General features: G+C 51.6%; 2 protein-coding genes across 3 annotated transcripts in view; one reads left to right on the top strand and one right to left on the bottom strand.

The window, feature by feature from the left end:
• Positions 1–20019, top strand: part of DPP3 (dipeptidyl peptidase 3) — a 30424-nt gene extending 10405 nt beyond the window's left edge. For both annotated transcript variants that reach the window (XM_050756614.1, XM_050756613.1), the window contains exons 7-18: positions 1629–1759; positions 1851–1981; positions 2055–2113; positions 3082–3276; positions 3434–3546; positions 3908–4000; positions 5477–5539; positions 5641–5765; positions 5906–6026; positions 7381–7560; positions 14695–14857; positions 19439–20019. In XM_050756614.1, the coding sequence (XP_050612571.1) occupies positions 1629–1759; positions 1851–1981; positions 2055–2113; positions 3082–3276; positions 3434–3546; positions 3908–4000; positions 5477–5539; positions 5641–5765; positions 5906–6026; positions 7381–7560; positions 14695–14857; positions 19439–19611 (1547 nt within the window). In that variant the 3' untranslated portion in view covers positions 19612–20019. The remainder of the gene's footprint in view (positions 1–1628; positions 1760–1850; positions 1982–2054; positions 2114–3081; positions 3277–3433; positions 3547–3907; positions 4001–5476; positions 5540–5640; positions 5766–5905; positions 6027–7380; positions 7561–14694; positions 14858–19438) is intronic.
• Positions 1–20379, bottom strand: part of MRPL11 (mitochondrial ribosomal protein L11) — a 242991-nt gene that overhangs the window by 59436 nt on the left and 163176 nt on the right. The window lies entirely within an intron of this gene.

Genomic DNA, 20379 nt, shown 5'->3' with positions numbered 1-20379 from the left:
TGCCTGAGTGGGTCATTATCTATTGCTGTGGAACAAATGCTCCCCAAATGTAGTGATAAAAAACCGCCTTTTCATGTTCACGGACACTGGGTCAGGAATGCAGGTAGAGCACAGTAGGAACAGCCGGTTGCTGGGTGACCATGTCTGGGGCCTCAGCTGGGAAGACTCGACAGCTTGGGGCCGCAAGCATCCCCAGGCTTATTGGCTCACACGCAGGTGCTGGCTGCCGGCTGGAACCCAGCTGCGCTGTTGACTAAAATACATCACATGGCACCCTCCTATTGTTTGTGGTAGCTGGGCTCCCAGAGTGAGCCTCCCAGGAGAGCCAGGCGGAAGCCTGCTCACCTTGTGTGACCTGGCCTCAGCACATGGTGTCCCTGCTGCTGAAGTCACAGCCTTCCTGGCTTCAGGAGGAGGGAACACATCCCACGTCTCCATGGGCAAAGTCACAGTTGAGCTGGACATGATGGCTCATACCTGTAATCCCAGCTATTCAGGAGGCTGAGCCAGGAGGATCGCTTGAGCCCAGCAGTCTGAGATCAGCTGGGCAACCTTGCAAGATCCTATCTCAAATTAAAAAAAAAAAAAAAAGGTGTAAGACAGGAAATATTGTGGCTGTTTTTGCTCGTTTGTTTGTTTTTACATAGCCTTGAAGTATATTTTATTGATCAGAGACAACAAGGAAAATACAATAGTGTGTAAACATCCCATTGCTTCTGTAACAAATTGCCACAAATTTAGTGGCACAAAACAACATGAACTTATTACAGTTGCAGGGGTCCAGAGTCTAAAAGCAAGGCTGGGCCGCATTCATTTTGGAGTCTCAGGAGGAACCTGCCCCCGCTTGCCTTTTCCAGCTTCTGGAAGGCTGCCCAGCCCCCCAACTTCACTCCAGCTCCCTTCTGCTATCGTCACAGCTCCTTTTCCCAGCCACCCTCTTGTCTCCCCGTGGGACTGTTGATTACGTTTGGGATGTGACTGTCTTTTTAAATCCAATCTGCTACTTGCTGTCCACGTAAGCTCTCGATGCCTTAGTTTCCCATCAGTGAAATGGAGATGATAATTTCTGCCTCCCCCCAGAGTTAGAGTGAGGCTTAAAGGAGTTAACACATGGAAAGCACATGTTATTTGATACATATATTTTTGTTTTTTAGTTTTTGGGTTTTTTTGTTTTCGTTTTTGTGTTTGTTTTTTTGGGCTGGAGTCTCTCTCTGTTGCCCAGGCTGGAGTGCAGCAGCGCGATCTCAGCTCACTGCAACCTGTGTCTCCTGGCTTCAAGCGATTTTCCTGCTTCAGCCTCCTGAGTAGCTGGGATTACAGGTGCCTGCCACCACGCCCAGCTAATTTTATATTTTGAGTAGAGACGGGATTTCACCATGTTGGCCAGACTGGTCATGAACTCCAGACCTCAGGCAATCTGCCCGCCTCGGCCTCCCAAAGTGCTGGGATTACAGGTGTGAGCCACCGTGCCCGGCTGATATATATATTTTGGAAGACGAGAGTTTATACTCATGTCTGTTGGCTACAGGGAGCCATTGAAGATCTTAGAGTGAAAGAGTGCTACGGGGAAAAGCTGACGGAGGTGTCTTACTCCGGCCTTTTCTCTGAGTGACACCTTCTTTCCCCAGAGCCTTCCCTGGACTCTGAGATGACTTCCAAGCTGAAGAGCTATGAATTCCGGGGAAGCCCTTTCCAGGTGACCCGAGGGGACTATGCGCCCATCCTCCAGAAGGTGGTGGAGCAGCTGGAGAAAGCCAAGGTTGGACTGGCTGGGGACCCCTCTGGGCAGCAAAGCTGGTGTGGAGGTGGGTTGACCTCACACAAGGCTGACCGACTCCTGCTCACCTCAGTTGTATGCAGCCAACAGCCACCAGGGGCAGATGCTGGCCCAGTATATAGAGAGCTTCACCCAGGGCTCCATCGAGGCCCACAAGAGGGGCTCCCGCTTCTGGATCCAGGACAAAGGCCCCATCGTGGAGAGGTGAGCCGCCAGCTCCACCCCACCCGCCCCCTCCTGCCCGCCCCTCCTCCACCTCTGCCCTTCTCTCCCCCAGTTACATCGGGTTCATCGAGAGCTACCGTGACCCCTTTGGTTCCCGAGGAGAATTTGAAGGTAACTTCCTCGGGGAGGAGGAGGTCAGTCACAGTCCCTTCCCCTACATCCAAGTCCACGTGTCCAGTGTCCCCTGATGGTTCTCCCCACCCCCACTCAGCCATAACCATAACAATAACAACAGCCATCGTAAATAAACACCATTTACAGTGTATTGGGCACTGTTGTAAGAAGCTTAGCTATATTAACTAATTTAGAGTTCATCACCCCATGAGGATGTTTATCCTCACTTAACAGGTGTGAGCACTGAGGCACAGTTGGGGGGTGACCCAGAAACTCTGGCTCTGAGCTACTTTGCTGTGCTGCCTCTGGTGTCTGGTCAGGGCACAGGCTCCAGGTAGACATGTGCCTCCCAAGCCTAGCTTCACCACTTCCAGGCTGTGTGACCTTGGGCCAAATAGCCTGACCTCAGCACCAGTGCGGTTAGGATGCAGACTGCTACACTCAGTGGCTGGAAGCAGGATGGACATTGTGACTGGACCTGACCTGGGGCTGTCATCCCAGGCTGGTGGCAGGCTGCCTCGGCCCCCACCCCCTTCCCCAGGGGACCCACCTGTGGAAGGCAGGGCATCCAGCCTGAGGATTCAGCCACTTCTCTGGCTGCCCTAATCCTCCCCAGCCGCTGGATGTAGAAGAGTCTGATCATCTGCCTGTTAAAGCCGGAGAGATTAGTCTGGGAGGAGAGCACACAGCCTGCTGGGGCTCAGGGGTGAGCCGTTAGACCCAGGCCCAGGGAGAAGGGGCAGGCGGCCCAGAGGCCTGAGGGGGAGACAGGTTTGTGCAGCTGCAGCTTTCCTGTCCAGGTCCTGACCTAGTAGGGCCCAGACCTGGGTCACTGCTGTCCCCAGCTGCCAGCCCAGGGTGACTGCATACGGTAGACATTCAGTACATGCGTGATGGCTGGAGTAGGGTGAAGTGAGAGCCCTCCTGGAACCCTGCCAAGCCACAGCTCCCTCCCTCCCCTGCAGGTTTCGTAGCTGTGGTGAACAAGGCCATGAGTGCCAAGTTTGAGCGGCTAGTGGCGAGCGCAGAGCAGCTGCTGAAGGAGCTGCCCTGGCCCCCAGCCTTTGAGAAGGACAAGTTCCTCACCCCCGACTTCACCTCCCTGGATGTTCTCACCTTTGCTGGCTCCGGCATCCCTGCTGGCATCAACATCCCCAATTGTAAGTGTTGGCAGGCCCAGCCCCCGAGCCCCAGAAGCCTCCTTTTAGAGTCGCCCCTCCCTCTCCACACACACACTCTCCACAAACTGCCCTGTGCCTCTTGTCTGTGACCTTTGACCCTTGCCTCTTCTTCCTGGTCCTTCTCCGCCTTCTCCAGACGATGACCTGAGGCAGACGGAAGGCTTTAAGAACGTGTCACTGGGGAATGTGCTGGCTGTGGCCTACGCCACGCAGCGGGAGAAGCTCACCTTTCTGGAGGAGGATGACAAGGTGGGTGCCAGCAGTTGGAGGGTTGGGGCTGGGCCTCACCTTCCTCAGCGGACTCGGGAAGGCAGACAGCCCAGAGCAGTAGAGAGGAAAGCACACAGCTTCCGTCCTGGCTCTGCCACTTCCCAACCACATGACCGTGCGGACTTTGGAGCCTCGGTTTCTTCTCGGGTCACACTAGGGGGGCATCCCTCCCTTCCTCCTGGGTTGTTGCAAGGATGAGATGGGCTGTGGGGTGGAGCACAGTCGGCCTTTACCAAGTACATGCACTGAGATGGGCCCATGGCCCGGGGGAGGGGAGGCCGACAGGCTCTGTGGCCAGGGCCGGCCAGTGGACAGCGCAGGTCTCTGCTTGTCTTGGCAGGATCTGTACATCCTCTGGAAGGGGCCCTCCTTCGATGTGCAGGTGGGCCTGCACGAGCTGCTGGGCCATGGCAGCGGCAAGCTCTTCGTACAGGTAAGAAGGCAGCGGCCAGCCCTGGTACTCCAGCCCACAGCTCCACTCCCCACAACCTGCCCTACCCAGTGGTGAAGCTGCTCTAGCCTCTGCCCTCAGGGGCTGTGGGTTGGGTGGGGAAAACGGCCCCTTAAGCAGAGAAGACCCTGTCTTGCCCTTCCTCAAGATGTCCCAGGAGCTCAGAGGCCTGGTGTAGAGCCGGGGTGTAGAGGGCCCTCTGGGACAGTTCAGCTGCTGTTCCCCACACCAGGAGGAATTGCTTGGCTCAGGCTAAGGAAGCACACCCTAAGGGCGTGGCTCCAGCAGCCCCAGGACAGACACTGGGGGTAGGGGGCATCTCTGGGTGCTCCCATCTGAGGCAGCAGTGCTATCTTTGTTTGCGCTGCTGTTCCGTGGAGCCTGGGCTTTTCCAGGTATCGTAGGGAGCCACTTCTCCCCAGAGCAGCCCCTTCTTGCCAGCCAGCCAGCGTGACTGGAGTCCCCTCCACACCTACCCAGGGAATATGGAAACACAGACAACCTTTTATGGGGGGCTGAAAAGCTGATGTGGACCCCCAGCATGGAGATGACCAGAAGTGGGGTGGGGTGTGGCCCCTCCCTTCCGAGGGCAGGGTTCTTGGTGGGCCCTGCTTCTTGGGGTGTGGGGCTGCTTCCCTGGATGGGGAAGGGCTGGAACTGGGCCCCGGGGTCAGGAGGATGCGCAGAACAGCTGCTGAGGCAGCAGGCTGGCGAAACGCCTTGTCCAGACTTTATCCAGGCTGTGTGTGGCCTTGGATAAGTCAGCTCCTTCACCAACCCTCAGTTGGCCCATCTGTAAAATGAGATTCCTGACCCCTGCTGTGTGGGCTGTTGTGAGGAGTAAAGGTGAAGACAGTAAGCCCTGACACACAGTAGGTCCTCAGCAAACAGGTATTAGTGTTGAGAGACAGTGTCCACGGAGGTTGTGTGCTCTGACTCCAGTTTGGGGCTCTTAGGCTCCAAGCCTCAGTTTCCTCGTCTGTGAAGTGGGATAATAGTAGCACTGTCCTCGGAAGATGGTTGTGAGGATTAAAAGGACGCTGCATGAAAGACGCATGGCATGCAGTGGGAGTGGCAGTGCCAGGAGCCAGACCAGAAGCCCGTGGTGGGCACAGCTGGGCTCTCTGGCCCACCCATTGGAGCATCTCCTACTGGGGTCTGGAGACACCAGATCTGGGTCCTCACAGGACTTGGGGCAAGTTCCTCGACTGTCTGGCCCTCGGTTCTCCTCTCTGTGCGGTGGGGTAGGCATCTCTGGTTCTCGCGTTCCTGATGGCTCTGAGGAGGCAGCCAGCGTCACAGGGCTCAGGGCTGTGCAGGCATCAGTGTGTGGACGGACCTGCTGCTCCTGCGCTCCCACTTGCCTTCCTGAGCCACTCTCTGAGCCCGTGGATTCTGGCGCTGGAGGCCTGGATCCAGCTGGGGGTGCCTTTCCCTCACCCACCCTGTGTTCTGCAGGATGAAAAAGGAGCATTCAACTTTGACCAGGAGACAGTGATCAACCCAGAGACGGGCGAGCAGGTGAGGGAGGCCTCAGTAGAGCCCCAGGGTGCTGGGAGGGTGGGCACAGGTGGGATGGGGCAGTGGCCACCCTAAGCCTGACAGTGGAGCTCTTTTTCCAGATTCAGAGCTGGTATCGGAGCGGGGAGACCTGGGACAGCAAGTTCAGCACCATCGCCTCCAGCTACGAAGAGTGCCGGGCTGAGAGCGTGGGCCTCTACCTCTGTCTCCACCCAGAAGTGCTGGAGTAAGAGCAGCAAAGCCAAGGGATGGGCTGTCCCGGTGCAGTGGCCAGCCCTGGGGGCATGGAGGGTGGGTGGTGGCGGCCGGTGGAATGGGGACAGGGTAGCCTCTGACCATCCTGCCACCTGCCTGCCCGTCTCACAGGATCTTTGGCTTTGAGGGGGCTGATGCGGAGGACGTGATCTACGTGAACTGGCTCAACATGGTTCGGGCCGGGCTGCTCGCTCTGGAGTTCTACACACCTGAGGCCTCCAACTGGCGACAGGTGGGGCCTGGGTGGGGCCCCCAGGAGGCGGAAGGGAGCCTACAAGGATGATCAGCCTGCCAAGATCAGGGTGCAAGGATGGGACCGCTGTACCTTTAAGGCAGATGAACAGGGTTTAATGCCAGACTCCACTGTTTGGGGGGCAAGTCACATGACTCTCGTGAGTCCCAGAGTTCCTGTCTGTGAAGTGGGAGTAGGACTCTCCCCGGCCACCATTTCACGGTGAATCAGATGAGGTGATTTTGTTAGGACTCCTCACAGTTGACGCCCTCTGTGCCACACACAATTCTAAGCGCCCTCCATGAATTCACTACGCCAGGAGGTAGGTGCTGTTGTTACCCTCATTTTGAGAAGAGAAATTGAGGCACAAGGAGATGAAGCAACTTGCCACTAAGTGGCAGAGCCAGGATTCGCATCTATACGGTGCCTCCAGGGCCATTCAGTGCCACGGCTCCATTTTGTGTCCTTTGGACATGGGGTAAGTGATAGAAATTTTTTTTCTTTTTCTTTTTTTTTTTTTTTGAGACAGAGTCTCGCTCTGTCACCAGGTTGGAGTGCAGGGGCGTGATCTTGGCTCACTGCAACCTCCGCCTCCCGGGTTCAAGTGATTCCCCTCCCTCAGCCTCCTGAGTAGCTGGGACTACAGGCGCATACCACCACGCCTGGCTAATTTTTGTATTTTTTAGTAGAGACAGGGTTTCACCGTGTTAGCCAGGATAGTCTCGATCCCTTGACCTCATGATCCACCCGCCTCAGCCTCCCAAAGTGCTAGGATTACAGGCATGAGCCACCGCGCCCTGCCAGCAATAGAAACTTTTTGACAAAATCAGATGGGTGTGGTTTGAGGAGGTGATGTGACATCATTCAGGGTCCAGAAATGTGGGTCTGAGTTGTGGCTCTTCCTTTACTAGCTGTGTGCCCCTAAAGAAGTCCCTCCACTTCTCTGGGCCTCTGTTTTATCATCTGCAAACTGGGGATAATGACGCTTACTTGGTTCCCCTTTTGAGCACAAACAAGGTTGTGGAGGAGAAAGTGTTTGGGGACCCTGGAGGGGGTAGCTGCTGTCCTCAGCGGGGGATCCGGAGGAGCAGGGATCACGGTGGGTGACATGGGGAGCATGGGCACCAGGTCCTACCTGGAAATGGCCTCCCTGTCTCCTAGTGCAGCCTGCTGTCTCTGTTAGCAGAGGAAGGAGGAAGCATTTGAGGGGAGGGGAATAAGCAGAAAAGGACCCACAGGGTGGGGGAGAATGACAATAACAGTTGCCAATAAATGAGCAACTGGGACCAAGGACCAAGCCTAGGACCAAGCACTTGATACGGGCTACAAATGCTGTCTTTCCCCACCCTGGCAGGCCCATATGCAGGCCCGGTTTGTGATCCTGAGAGTCTTGCTGGAGGCTGGCGAGGGACTCGTTACCATCACTCCCACCACAGGCTCTGATGGGCGCCCAGATGCCCGGGTCCGCCTCGACCGCAGCAAGATCCGGTCTGTGGGCAAGCCTGCTCTAGAGCGCTTCCTGCGGAGGCTTCAGGTAAGCAAAGCCCTCTCGCCTGGATGGGCCCCCGCCAACCTCTCCAGGGGCAGAGTGTTACCGTGTGCCAGGCACGGAGAATAAGCTGTGAGCAGTTCTCTTACGCTGCAGTGAGGAAAGGTAGCCAGTAAACATGTAAGCACACCGGGTGCCTCACGCCTGTGATCCCAGCACTGTGGGAGGCCGAGGAGGGCGGATCACTTGAGCTCAGGAGTTCAAGACTAGCCTGGGCAACATGGCAAAAACCTCGTCTCTACAAAAAATACAAAAATTAGCCAGGCACGGTAGTGCGCGCCTGTAGTTCCAGCTACTCCAGAAGCTGAAGTGGGAGGATCACTTGAGCCTGAGAGGTGGAGGCTGCAGTGAGCCATGATTGTACCACTACACTCCAGCCTGGGTGACAGAATGAGACCCTATCTCTAAAAAAAAAAAAAAAAAAAAGAATAAGGACATCTTTTATGTATTTATTTGTTTGTTTGTTTGTTTGTTTATTTTTGAGACAGAGTTTTGCTCTTGTTGCCCAGGCTGGAGTACAATGGCACGATCTCAGCTCACTGCAACCTTCTTCTCCCGGGTTCAAGTGATTCTCCTGCCTCAACCTCCCGAGTAGCTGGGATTGCAGGCTCCCGCCACCACGCCCGGCTAATTTTTGTATTTTTAGTAGAGACGGGGTTTCACCATGTTGGCCACGCTGGTCTTGAACTCCTGACCTCAGGTGATCCACCCACCTTGAATTCCCAAAGTGCTGGGATTACAGGTGTGAGGCAACGCACCCAGCCAGGACATCTTTAAGAATGAAGGACATTTTTAGACAAACAAAAACAGTTTACCATTAATAAACCGTCAGTAACAACACTTCTACAGGATATAATTTAGGAAAAAGAAACAGCCCCAGAGAGAAGGTTGGATAAGCTATAAGAAATATGGCTGAGTGATGCTGAGAGTAAATATACAATATGAACTTTGTATACCAATAAAAATGATCAATTTGGCTGCGTGTGATGGCTCATGCCTGTAATCCCAGCACTTTGGTAGGCTAGATTCCTTGAGTCTAGGAGTTCAAGACCAGCCTAGGCAACATAGTGAGACCTCATCTCTACAAAAAATTTTAAAAATAGCCAAGTGTGGCCGGGCGCGGTGGCTCATGCCTGTAATCCCGGCACTTTGGGAGGCCAAGGCGGGCAGATCAACTGAGGTTGGGAGTTTGCAACCAGCCTGACCAACATGGAGAAACCCCATCTCTACTAAAAATACAAAATTAGTCGGGTGTGGTGGTGCATACCTGTAATCCCAGCTACTCGGGAGGCTGAGGCAGGAGAATTGTTTGAACCCAGGACGTGGAGGTTGTGGTGAACCAAGATCGGGCCACTGCACTCCAGCCTGGGCAACAAGAGCGAAACTCCGTCTCAAAAAAAAAAAAAAATTAAAAATAGCCAAGTATGGTGATGCACGCCTGTGGTCGTGGCCACACAGGAGGCTGAGATGGGAGGATTTCTTGAGCACGGGAGGTAGAGGCTGCAGTGAGCCCTGATTGCCACTGCACTCTAGCCTGGGCGACAGAGCTAGATTCTGTCTCTAAAAGAAAAAGAAAAGATAACATTGATCAAAAGTTACCATAAAGAAGGTGTCAAGTGTTACACTAGGATAGGATATTTACAACACATATGGTTAGTCCCCGCTTATCCACAGTTTTGCTTTCTGCGGTTGCAATTAGCTGCAATAAAATACAACAAGATATTTTTAGGCTGGGTGTGGTGGTTCACTCCTGTAATCCCAGCATTTTGGGAGGCCCAGACGGGCTGATCACCTGAGGTCAGCAATTCAAGACCAGCCTGGCCAACATGGCGAAACCCTGTCTCTATTAAAAATACAAAACTTAGCTGGGCATGGTGGCAGGCGCCTGTAATCCCAGCCACTCAGGAGGCTGAGGTATGAGAACCACGTGAATCTGGGAGTTGGAGGTTGCAGCAAGCCAAGATTGCGTCACTGCCCTCCTGCTTGGGTGACACAGTGACACACTGCCTCAAAAAGAAAAAAAAGATACTTGAGAGAGAGGCTGTATTCACCTAACTTTTATTCCATTATTTTGTTACATTTGTTCTATTTTATTAGTAGTTATTGTTAATCTCTTCCTGTGCCTAACTTATAAATTAAACTTTCTCATAGATGTGTATGTATGGTGAAAAAACAGTGTATATATAGGGCCCTGTACTACATGGTCTTGGAACATATCCTCCATGTATCTGTGGGGACTACTGTACTAACAAAGGGTTCATATCTAAAATACATAAAGAACTTTTCAGCCGAGCACAGTCGCTCCCGCCTGTAATCCCAGCACTTTGGGAGGCCAAGGCAGATGGATCACTTGAGGTCAGGAGTTTGAGAACAGCCTGGACAACATGGTAAAACCCATCTCTACCAAAAATATAAAAAATTAGCCAGGCGTATTGGCAGGCGCTTGTAATCCCAGCTACTCAGGAGGCTAAGGCAGGAAAATCGCTCAAACCTGGAAGGTGGAGGTTGCAGTGAGCTGAGATCATGCCACTGCACTCCATCCTGGGCAACACAGTGAGACTCTGTTTCAAAAAATAAAGAAAGAAAAAACTTTTTTAAAAAAAAGTGAGGGGCCGGGCGCGGTGGCTCAAGCCTGTAATCCCAGCACTTTGGGAGGCCAAGACGGGCGGATCACGAGGTCAGGAGATCGAGACCATCCTGGCTAACACGGTGAAACCCCGTCTCTACTAAAAAATACAAAAAAACTAGCTGGGCGAGGTGGCGGGCGCCTGTAGTCCCAGCTACACGGGAGGCTGAGGCAGGAGAATGGCGTAAACCTGGGAGTCGGAGCTTGCAGTGAGGTGAGATCCGGCCACTGCACTCCAGCCCGGGCAACAGAGCAAGACTCCGTCTCAAAAAAAAAAAAAAAGAAAAAAAAAAGTGAGGGAGAAAAGATAACCCAACAGAAAATAAGCAAAAATGAACAGAAGAGGAAAATGAATTGCCCTTGACCAACTAAGGGAAGATGCTCAACCTTGTTAGTAATTAGGTAAGCTCAACCTAAGCTACGTAAGTTACAACTGATACCCACCAGCATGGCAGAAATTGATAACTGCCAGCATCCACTTAGTAGACTAAGCAATGAGGACTGCCACCCACTGCTTTTGGAAGGCTGAATTACATATGAATTTCAAGAAACAGCAGCATCATCTCTTAAAGTTGTGCATTCCTGTCACCTACACAGAATCAGTTCTGGAAAAACTTGCATCTGTTCATCAGGAGACATACAGGGATGTTCACATCTGCATTATTAGCAAAAAGCACCAGCTGGGCGCAGTGGCTCACGCCTGTAATCCCAGCAATTTCGGAGGCCGAGGCGGGCAGATCACCTGAGGTCAGGAGTTTCAGACCAGCCTGGTTAACATGGTGAAACCCCATCTCTACTAAAAGTACAAAAAGGCCAGGCGCGGTGGCTCATGCCTGTAATCCCAACACTTTGAGAGGCTGAGGTGGGCAGATCACCTGAGGTTAGGAGTTCAAGACCAGCCTGGCCAACATGGTGAAACCCCTTCTCTACTAAAACTAAAAAATTAGCCGGGTGTGGTGGCATGCGCCTGTAGTCCCAGCTACTCAGGAGGCTGAGGCAGGAGAATCACTGGAACCCGGGAGGTGGAGGTTGCAGTGAGCCGAGATCGTGCCACTGCACTCCAGCCTGGTGACAGCGAGATTCCATCTCAAAAAAAAAAAAAAAAAAATACAATATCAAGGATAGTGGTTTCCTTAGATGGGGGCAGCCACAGAGTGCAGTCAAGCAGAAGCAGTAGAACTAACTCTGAGGTGAGGTGGGGGTTGTATGAGTGTCTGTTTTTCTTTTTGGTGTTTTTTTTTTGTTTTTGTTTGTTTGTTTGTTTGTTTTTGAGATGGAGTCTCGCTCTGTTGCCCAGGCTGGAATGCAGTGGCAAGTTCTTGGCTTATTGCAGCCTCCGTCTCCCGGGTTCAAGCAATTCTCCTCCCGAGTAGCTGGAATTACAGGCACGTGCCACCACACCCAGCTAATTTTGTTTGTTTGTTTGTTTTTGAGATGGAGTCTTGCTCTGTCGCCCAGGCTGGAGTGCAGTGGCTGCGATCTCGGCTCACTGCAAGCTCCGCCTCCCAGGCCATTCTCCTGCCTCAGCCTCCCGAGTAGCTGGGACTACAGGTGCCCACCACCGTGCCTAGCTTATTTTTTGTATTTTTAGTAGAGACGGGGTTTCACTGTGGTCTCGATCTCCTGACCTTGTGATCCGCCCACCTTGGCCTCCCATAGTGCTGGGATTACAGGCATGAGCCACCGCGCCCAGCCTTTTTTTTTTTTTTGAGACGAAGCCTTGCTCTGTTGCCCAGACTGGAGTGCAGTGGCACAATCTCGGCTCACTACAGCCTCCGCCCTCCAGGTTCATGCCATTCTCCTGCCTCAGCCTCCCGAGTAGCTGGGACTACAGGTGCCCGCCACCATGCCTGGCTAATTTTTTGTATTTTTAGTAGAGACAGCTAAAAGACACTGTGTTAGCCAGGATGGTCTCCATCTCCTGCCCTTGTGATCCACCCACCTCAGCCTCCCAAAGTGCTGGGATTACAGGCATGAGCCATCGTGCCTGGCCAAACTTTTTGTATTTTTAATAGAGACGGAGTTTCACATTGTTAGCCAGGATAGTCTTGATCTACTGATCTCATGATCCGCCCGCCTCGTTCTCCCAAAGTGTTGGGATTACAGGCGTGAGCTACTGCGCCTGGCCCCAGTGTCTGTTTTAATGTTATTTACAGTATACATACTATATCTTGTATGTGTAAGAAATGTTTTATTTTATTTTATTTTATTTTTTTTATTTTTGAGACGGAGTCTCGCTCTGTCGCCCAGGCTGGAATGCAGTGGCCGGATCTCGGCTCACTGCAAGCTCTGCCTCCCGGGTTCCCGCCATTCTTCTGCCTCAGCCTCCCGAGTAGCTGGGACTACAGGCGCCCGCCACCTCGCCCGGCTAGTTTTTTTTGTATTTTTTAGTAGAGACGGGGTTTCACCGTGTTAGCCAGGATGGTCTTGATCTCCTGATCTCGTGATCCGCCCGTCTCGGCCTCCCAAAGTGCTGGGATTACAGGCTTGAGCCACCGCGCCCGGCCTATTTTATTTTTATTTTATTTATTTATTTATTTTTGAGATAGAGTCTCACTTTGTCACCCAGGCTCTAGTGCAATGGTGCAATCTTGGCTCACCGCAACCTTCACCTCCTGGATTCAAGCGATTCTCCCGCCTCAGCTTCCTGAATAGCTGGGACTACAGGCACCGCCATCATGCCCGGCTAGTTTTTGTATTTTTGTAGAGACAGGGTTTCACCATGTTGGCCAAGCTGGTCTTGAACTCCTGACCTCAGGTGATCTGCCCGCCTCGGCCTCCCAAAGTGCTGGGATTACAGGTGTGAGCCACCGCACCCAACCAGAAATGTTTTATTTTATAAAGGGTAATGGTCATACCTGCCTTGTTTACATGTCAGATGAGATAATCAAATGAGAAACATTAGCTTTAATTTTGTGGGCATTTACTCTGTGCTAATCACTGATCTGTGTTTCTCACTCATTCAGTGCATTAACACTGTGAGAGAGCAGAACTATTCCTGTTTAGAGATATTCCTGTTTAGGTGTTAGAGATAGAGTGGTTTAGTAACTTGTCCGAGGTTACACTGCCTGTAAGTGACTGGGCCCAGCGTTTTGCAGGGTGTCTTAGTCCGTTTTGTGCTGTTGTAACACACCAAAATACCAGAGGCTGGGTGATTTATAAAGAACAGAAATTGGCCAGGTGTGGTGGCTCACACCTGTAATCCCAGCACTTTGGGAGGCCAGGGCAGGGCAGATCACGAGGTCAAGAGATGGAGACCAGCCTGGCTAACACAGTGAAACCCCATCTTTACTAAAAACACAAAAAATTAGCCGGACGTGGTGGCATGTGTCTGTAGTCCCAGCTACTCGGGAGGCTGAGCTAGGAGAATTGCTTGAACCCGGGAAGCAGATGTTGCAGTGAGCCAAGATTGCTCCATTGCACTCCAGCTTGGGTGACAGAGCGAGACTCTGTCTCAGAAAAAAAAAAAGTGTCTGGGCGTGGTGGCTCGCGTCTGTAATCCCAGCACTTTGGGAGGCCGAGGCGGGCGGATCACGAGGTCAGGAGGTCAAGACCATCCTGGCTAACACGGTGAAACCCCGTCTCTACTAAAACTACAAAACGTTAGTTGGGTGTGGTGGCGGGTGCCTTTAGTCCCAGCTACCAGGAGGCTGAGGCAGGAGAATACCGTGGACTCGGGAGGTGGAGTTTGAAGTGAGCCAAGATCGCACCACTGCACTCCAGTCTGGGCAACAGAGCGAGACTCTGTCTCGAAAAAAAAGAACAGAAATTTATTTCTGACAGTTCTGGAGGTGGGGAAGTTCAAGATCAAGGCACCAGCTGGTTCATTGTCTGGTGAAGGCTGCTCTCCCCTTCCATCCAAGATGATACCTTGTTGACGAATTATTTGGAGGAGAGGACTGGAAGGAATGCTGTGGCCTCACATGAGAGAAGGCAAAATGGCAACAGGGCCAAACAGGCATGAAGGCTGTTTTCCTTTTTCTTTCTTTCTTTTCCTTTTTTTAGAGATGAGACAAGGTCTCACTATGTTAACCAGGCTGGTCTCAAACTCCTGAGCTCAAGTAATCCTCTCACCTCGGCCTCCCCAAGTGCCCAGGATTGCAGGCATGAGCCACCATGGCTGGCCTTTTATTTATTTATTTACTTTTTCCATAGAGATAGGGTCTTGCCACATTGTCCAGGCTGGTCTCAAACTCCTGGGCTCAAGTGATCCCCTGCCTCCTCCTCCCAAGGTACTAAGATTACAGATGTGAGCCACCACACCCAGTTTAAAGTCTCTTTTATAAGGGCCTTAATCCCATTTGTGAGGAAGGAGCCTTAATGGTTAAGTTGAAACTTAACCATAAGTTTCAACAGCGGAATTTTGGAGAGGACACATTCAAACCATAGCACAGACTGTCCAGGGCTGACCACAATCAGCTGTGGCCTGTGGCAGAGCCCTGTGGACACCGGGTAAGTGCCCATCCTAGACATTTACTCCATCCTTCCCACAGGTGCTGAAGTCCACAGGGGATGTGGCCGGAGGGCGGGCCCTGTACGAGGGGTATGCGGCAGTCACTGATGCGCCCCCGGAGTGCTTCCTCACCCTCAGGGACACGGTGCTGCTGCGTAAGGAATCTCGGAAGCTCATCGTTCAGCCCAACACTCGCCTTGAAGGTAATGGACTCTTGAGCTCCCTTAATGAGCACCACACAGGGCCCTCTGGGAAGCAATAAGAACCCATCCCAGGGCTCAGGGAGAGCAGCCTGGGATGGCCCTTCCCTTTCTGCCAGGGTCCTTCCCATGCCAAACCTCAGGCCCTAATCTTGGTATTGGTCACCACCCACCACCCCCCCGACACACACACAGTCATGCGAGTTGTAAGACAGTGACAGAAGATTTGAAGAATACCACCAGAGCAGGGGATAGCAGAACATGCAGACTTAGGGGGAAGCCAGGCATTTGTACCAAAGGATTAGACCTGTTGGGTACCCAGGCTGGGGGTCAGGTCAGGAGGGAGCTGGGACCCAGCAAGCCTAGTGAAACCCAGTGGACAGTGTGACTTGGTCGCATCTGGGATGGTGATCAACAGCTGCATCATCCCTCTTCCTTCTCAAGCGACAATTCCGGAGCCTCGCCCTGGCCACAAGGTGCTTATATCTTTTGAATTCAAACCCCCTGGGGACCCAGCCCCTGACTGCCTTCACTTTCCTCTCACCCCTTGATTCATCTTTCCTGCTGTTTGTCACTTGAGACACCTAAGATGATGTGGTGTTATGGAGTGGTTAGAGCACCAGCTTCAGAACCGCCCTCTGACCTTGGCCTAGTCATTTGACCTTTCTAGACTTTGGTGTCTTCATTCACAAAGCCATTGCGGACCGCTTGCTGATATTATAGTGAACCTGAATTCCTTCTTAGAGTTTCTAAGTGCTTTCTGGGGATTAACCTTTTAAATCCATACAGTAGCCCAATAAGGTAGGTATTTTTGTTATCCCCATTTTACAGGTAAGGAAACTGAGGCACAGAGAGTAATTTGAGTAATTTGCACAAGGCTTATGCCTTTTTAGTGGAGAAGCCAAGAGTCAAATTAAGAGTGGTTGAGTCAGGCATGGTGGCCCCTGCCTGTAGTCCCAGCTACTTGAAAGGGTGAGGTGGGAGGATCGCTTGAGCCTAGGAGTTCAAGACTGCAGAGCAAGACCTCAGCTCTTCAAAAAAAAAAAAAAAAAAAAAAAAAAAAAAGCATTGTCCTGGCAGTTCTGAGGGTTAAATAGAATAATATTTGTAAAAAGTCATTACCTATTATTGGTGAGGAAAAAGCATTTATTTATTTGTTTTTTGGGTGGGTTTTTTTTTTTTTTGAGATGGAGTCTCACTCTGTCTCCCAGGCTGGAGTGTAGTGGCGCAATCTCGGTTCACTGCAGCCTCTGCCTCTGAGTTCAAGTGATTCTCCTGCCTCAGCCTTCCGAGTAGCTGGGATAACAGGTCCCTGCCACCACACCCAGCTAATTTTTTTTTTTTTTTTTTTTTTTTGAGATGGAGTCTCGCTCTGTCGCCTAGGCTGGAGTGCAGTGGCACGATCTCCGCTCACTGCAACCTCTGCCTCCCGGGTTCATGCCATTCTCCTGGCTCAGCCTCCCGAGTAGCTGGGACTACAGGCACCCGCCACCGTGCCCACCTAATTTTTTGTGTTTTTAGTAGAGACGGGGTTTCACCGTGTTACCCAGGATGGTCTCAATCTCCTGACCTCGTGATCCGCTCACCTCGGCCTCCCAAAGTGCTGGGATTACAGGCGTGAGCTACCGCACCTGGCTGCTAATTTTTTTTTTTTAGTAGAGACGGAGTTTTACAATGTTGGCTAGGCTGATCTTGAACTCCTGACCTCAAGTGATCCTCCCACCTTGGCCTCACAAAGTGCTGGGATTATAGGCATGAGCCACCGTACCCGGCCTTATTTTTTTATTTTTAATTTTGTTTATTTATTTATTTTTTGAGACAGGGTCTCACTCTGTCACCCAGGCTGGAGTACAGTGGTGTGACCTTGGCTCACTGCATCCTCTGCTTCCGGGGCTCAAGTAATTCTGTAGCCTCAGCCTCCCGAGCATCTGGCACTACACACCGGCTAAGTTTTGTATTTTTTGTAGAGACAGGATTTCTCCATGTTGGCCTGGCTGGTCTTAAACTCCTGAGCTCAAAGTGATCCACCCTCCTCGGCCTCCCAAAGTGCTGGGATTACAGGTGTGAGCCACCATGCCCAGTGGAAAAAGCTTTTATTTTATTTCTTTCTGAGATGGAGTTTCCCTCTTGTTGCCCAGGCTGGAGTGCAATGGCGCAATCTTGGCTCATTGCAACCTCTGCCTCCCAGGTTCAAGCGATTCTCCTGCCTCAGCCTCCTGAGTAGCTGGGATTACAGGCATGTGCCGCCATGCCTGGCTAATTTTTGTATTTTTAGTAGAGACAGGGTTTTGCCATGTTGGCCAGGCTGGTCTCGAACTCCTGACCTCAGGTGATCCGCCCTCCTCGGCCTCCCAAAGTGCTGGGATTACAGGCGTGAGCCACCGTGCCCGGCTGGAAAAAGTATTTATTAAGACGCTCATTCTAGATGCTTTTCCGTGCCCTCCAGAGGCTTCCTGGGATTTGGCCCCAACCCTTGCCAGCCTCACCACCTCTTCTCTGGCTTACTGTACTCCGGGCTCCCGACCCTTCTGTTTCTTCTACCCACTGAGCTCGCTCCACTCCTACAGCCTTTAAATAGGCTGTTCTTGCTGCTTGGCATGATCTTCCTCCAGATCTTTGCCTGTCTGGTTCTTTTTGTCCTTCAGCTCCTTGTAAAATGGCACCTTGTGAGAGAGGTTGTCTCTGACCCCTCAACCTAAAGTAACTGCTTCAGTCCCTCTCTATTCTGCCACCCAGCTTTATTTTCTTCATGTGCCCATCACGCTTGCCCATTTTTTTGGTGGTCACATCTCATGATGGGAGGAGCAGCATACACCAGTGCCTCATGCGCAGCCTGGCACATTGGAGTTGCTCAGTGGCTGTCAAATGAGTGCATTAACAAATCATGCCAGCCACATGGACAGTACCATCAATTGCTTTGATATGTCCAGCCCTGTGCGAGCCATGGGGGAGCCACTGGGGACCCGGAGGTGATGACAGCTCATTGGGGATGATAAGATATGGAGATAAATAATCACACAAGGGAAGTGTTAATGAGCAGCCAAAAGATATAAACAGAACTCTGAACACTTAGAGGAGGGAAGATCGCATCCATCTTTAAGAGGATCTGGGAACGTTCTGGGGAGGAAGTGGTGGTTCCCACTAGATCTGAAGAACAGGTTGGATTTTCAACGGCTGTGATGGTGATGCACTGTAAAAATTTTTTTTTTTTTTTGAGGTGGAGTCTCACTCTGTCCCGCAGGCAGTGGTGAGATCTCGGCTCACTGCAACCTCCACCTCCCGAATCAAACAATTCTCCGGCCTCAGCCTCCGAAAAGCTGGGATTACAGGCGCCCACCAACATGCCTGGCTAATTTTGTATTTTTAGTAGAGATGGGGTTTCACCATGTTGGCCAGGCTGATCTCAAACTCCTGACCTCAAGTGATCCACCTGCCTCAGCCTCCCAAAGTGCTGGGATTACAGGCGTGAGCCACCACACCCAGCCAGGTCACTGTAAAAGTTTTCTATGGATTAACTCCTGACAACCCAGAGAGAAATGGTTATTATCCTCATTTTTCAGCTGGAAAATGAGGCACAGAGGGGCTGTGTATTTGCCTGCGGTCACACAGCTTTTGGGTGGCACAGCCAGAACTTGAACTCCAGAGCCTGTGCTCTTTGCTGCTGTACAGCTTGCGATGTCATGGAACATGACAAGTTGCAGAGAGAGGCTAGAGTAGTTGAAATGTGTTTGAGGGCAGTACTTCCCAGGAGTATTCAGGGGACCCTCAGAACAGCCCATTTAACAAATTGGTAAACAGGCTTGGAGATAATGATGCCATGGTGGCTAGCATTTGTTGAGCACCCCTTCGATGTGTGACTATGTCATCACCACAGCTCCTTTACAGATGAGGAGACTGAAGCTTAGGAGGTTGGGAAACTTGCCCCAGGTCCCACAGTAGACAGATGAAGTTGTTGCTGGACTGTGAGCTTCAGGACACCAAGGACTGTATCTGTTTCACCTAGTGTGGCACCTGGTGTAAACCTTTTATTATTTATTTATTTATTTATTTATTTATTGAGGTAGAATCTCACTCTGTCGCCCAGGCTGGAGTATAGTGGCATGAGCTCCATTCACTGCAACCTCTGCCACCCAGGTTCTCCAGCCTCAGCCTCCCGAGTAGCTGGGACTACAGGCACGTGCCACCACGCCCAGCTAATTTTTTTGTATGTTTAGTATAGACAGTGTTTCACCATGTTGGCCAGGCTTGTCTCAAACTCCTGACCTCAGGTGATCCTCCCGCCTCGGCCTCCCAAGGTGCTGGGATTACAGGCATGAGCTACCGTGCCCAGCCTAAATCTTTATTTGACTGACTGAATGAATGAAAGCAGCAATGCATTTAATACTCCCCCTGTAGTATTTCCTTACTCTTAGTGTAAAGAGTAAGTTAAGTAATTAACCTAAAACGTAGAGCACAGGTTCTTTTTGGCAGAGCTCAGTAAGAAACAGCTGCTGCTGTGATTGTGATTATTAAGACTATTATGATGATTCAGTTTCCCTATTCAGACCTTTCCCTGCTGCTATTTTATCTCCATCTCCTCCCCAGACTCAGACGTGCAGCTTCTGGAATACGAGGCCTCGGCTGCTGGCCTCATCCGATCCTTCTCCGAGCGTTTCCCAGAGGATGGACCCGAGTTGGAGGAGATCCTCACACAACTGGCCACAGCTGATGCCCGATTCTGGAAGGGCCCCAGTGAGGCCCCATCTGGCCAGGCTTGAGGAAGATGTGTGGCCTCTCCCCTAACTCCAAGAAACCAAGGCTGCAAGTGGCCCTCCATTCGTGTGTGTTTTTAGGGGCTAGGGGAGGGGGTGGGGCAGGATCTTGGACCTTGGTACTACCTCAGCTGAGGGTGGTGACACTAACCCCTTCCATTTGTCAGCACTTTCCAGCTTGCCAAGTGCTTCCCCTCTGTGATCTCATTTCATCTGCACTGCCATACCTGGAGTGAGCAAGACAGGGCTCACCATCCGGTCTACCAGATGAGGAAATGGCAGTTCTGAGAAGTCACTGGTCTAGATTCCACAGGTGGCACGTGACAGCTAGGGTTCAAAATGTTCTCACCTAATCCAGTGCTCCTGACATATTAATTTTATAACCAGACAAATAAATATTAGAGACAACCACCATATTTGTGTGGCTCCTCCTTGCCTTTGTCTGTCTTCTCATTTGCTCCCAGCAGAGTGATGGGCTCAAGGCCTGGGGAGGGAGAAAGGAGGGCCATTTTTAGCCTCCCTTCCACAACAGGATGTTGACATTATCTCTAGATGAGGATATGCAGTCACAGAGCTAAACATAGCACAATCTTTGCAGCTCTCCTTTGTGGCATTCCTTGCATTTTTAAATGTTCCGGGGCCAGGCGCGGTGGCTCACGCCTGTAATCCCAGCACTTTGGGAGGCCGAGGCGAGCAGATCACGAGGTCAGGAGTTTCAGACTAGCCTGGCCAATATGGTGAAACCTCGTCTCTACTAAAAAATAAAAAAATTAG

This window comes from Macaca thibetana, chromosome 14, assembly GCF_024542745.1.
Source record: "Macaca thibetana thibetana isolate TM-01 chromosome 14, ASM2454274v1, whole genome shotgun sequence".
Taxonomy (NCBI): domain Eukaryota; kingdom Metazoa; phylum Chordata; class Mammalia; order Primates; family Cercopithecidae; genus Macaca; species Macaca thibetana.
This window is presented reverse-complemented; position numbering and strand designations above follow the sequence as displayed.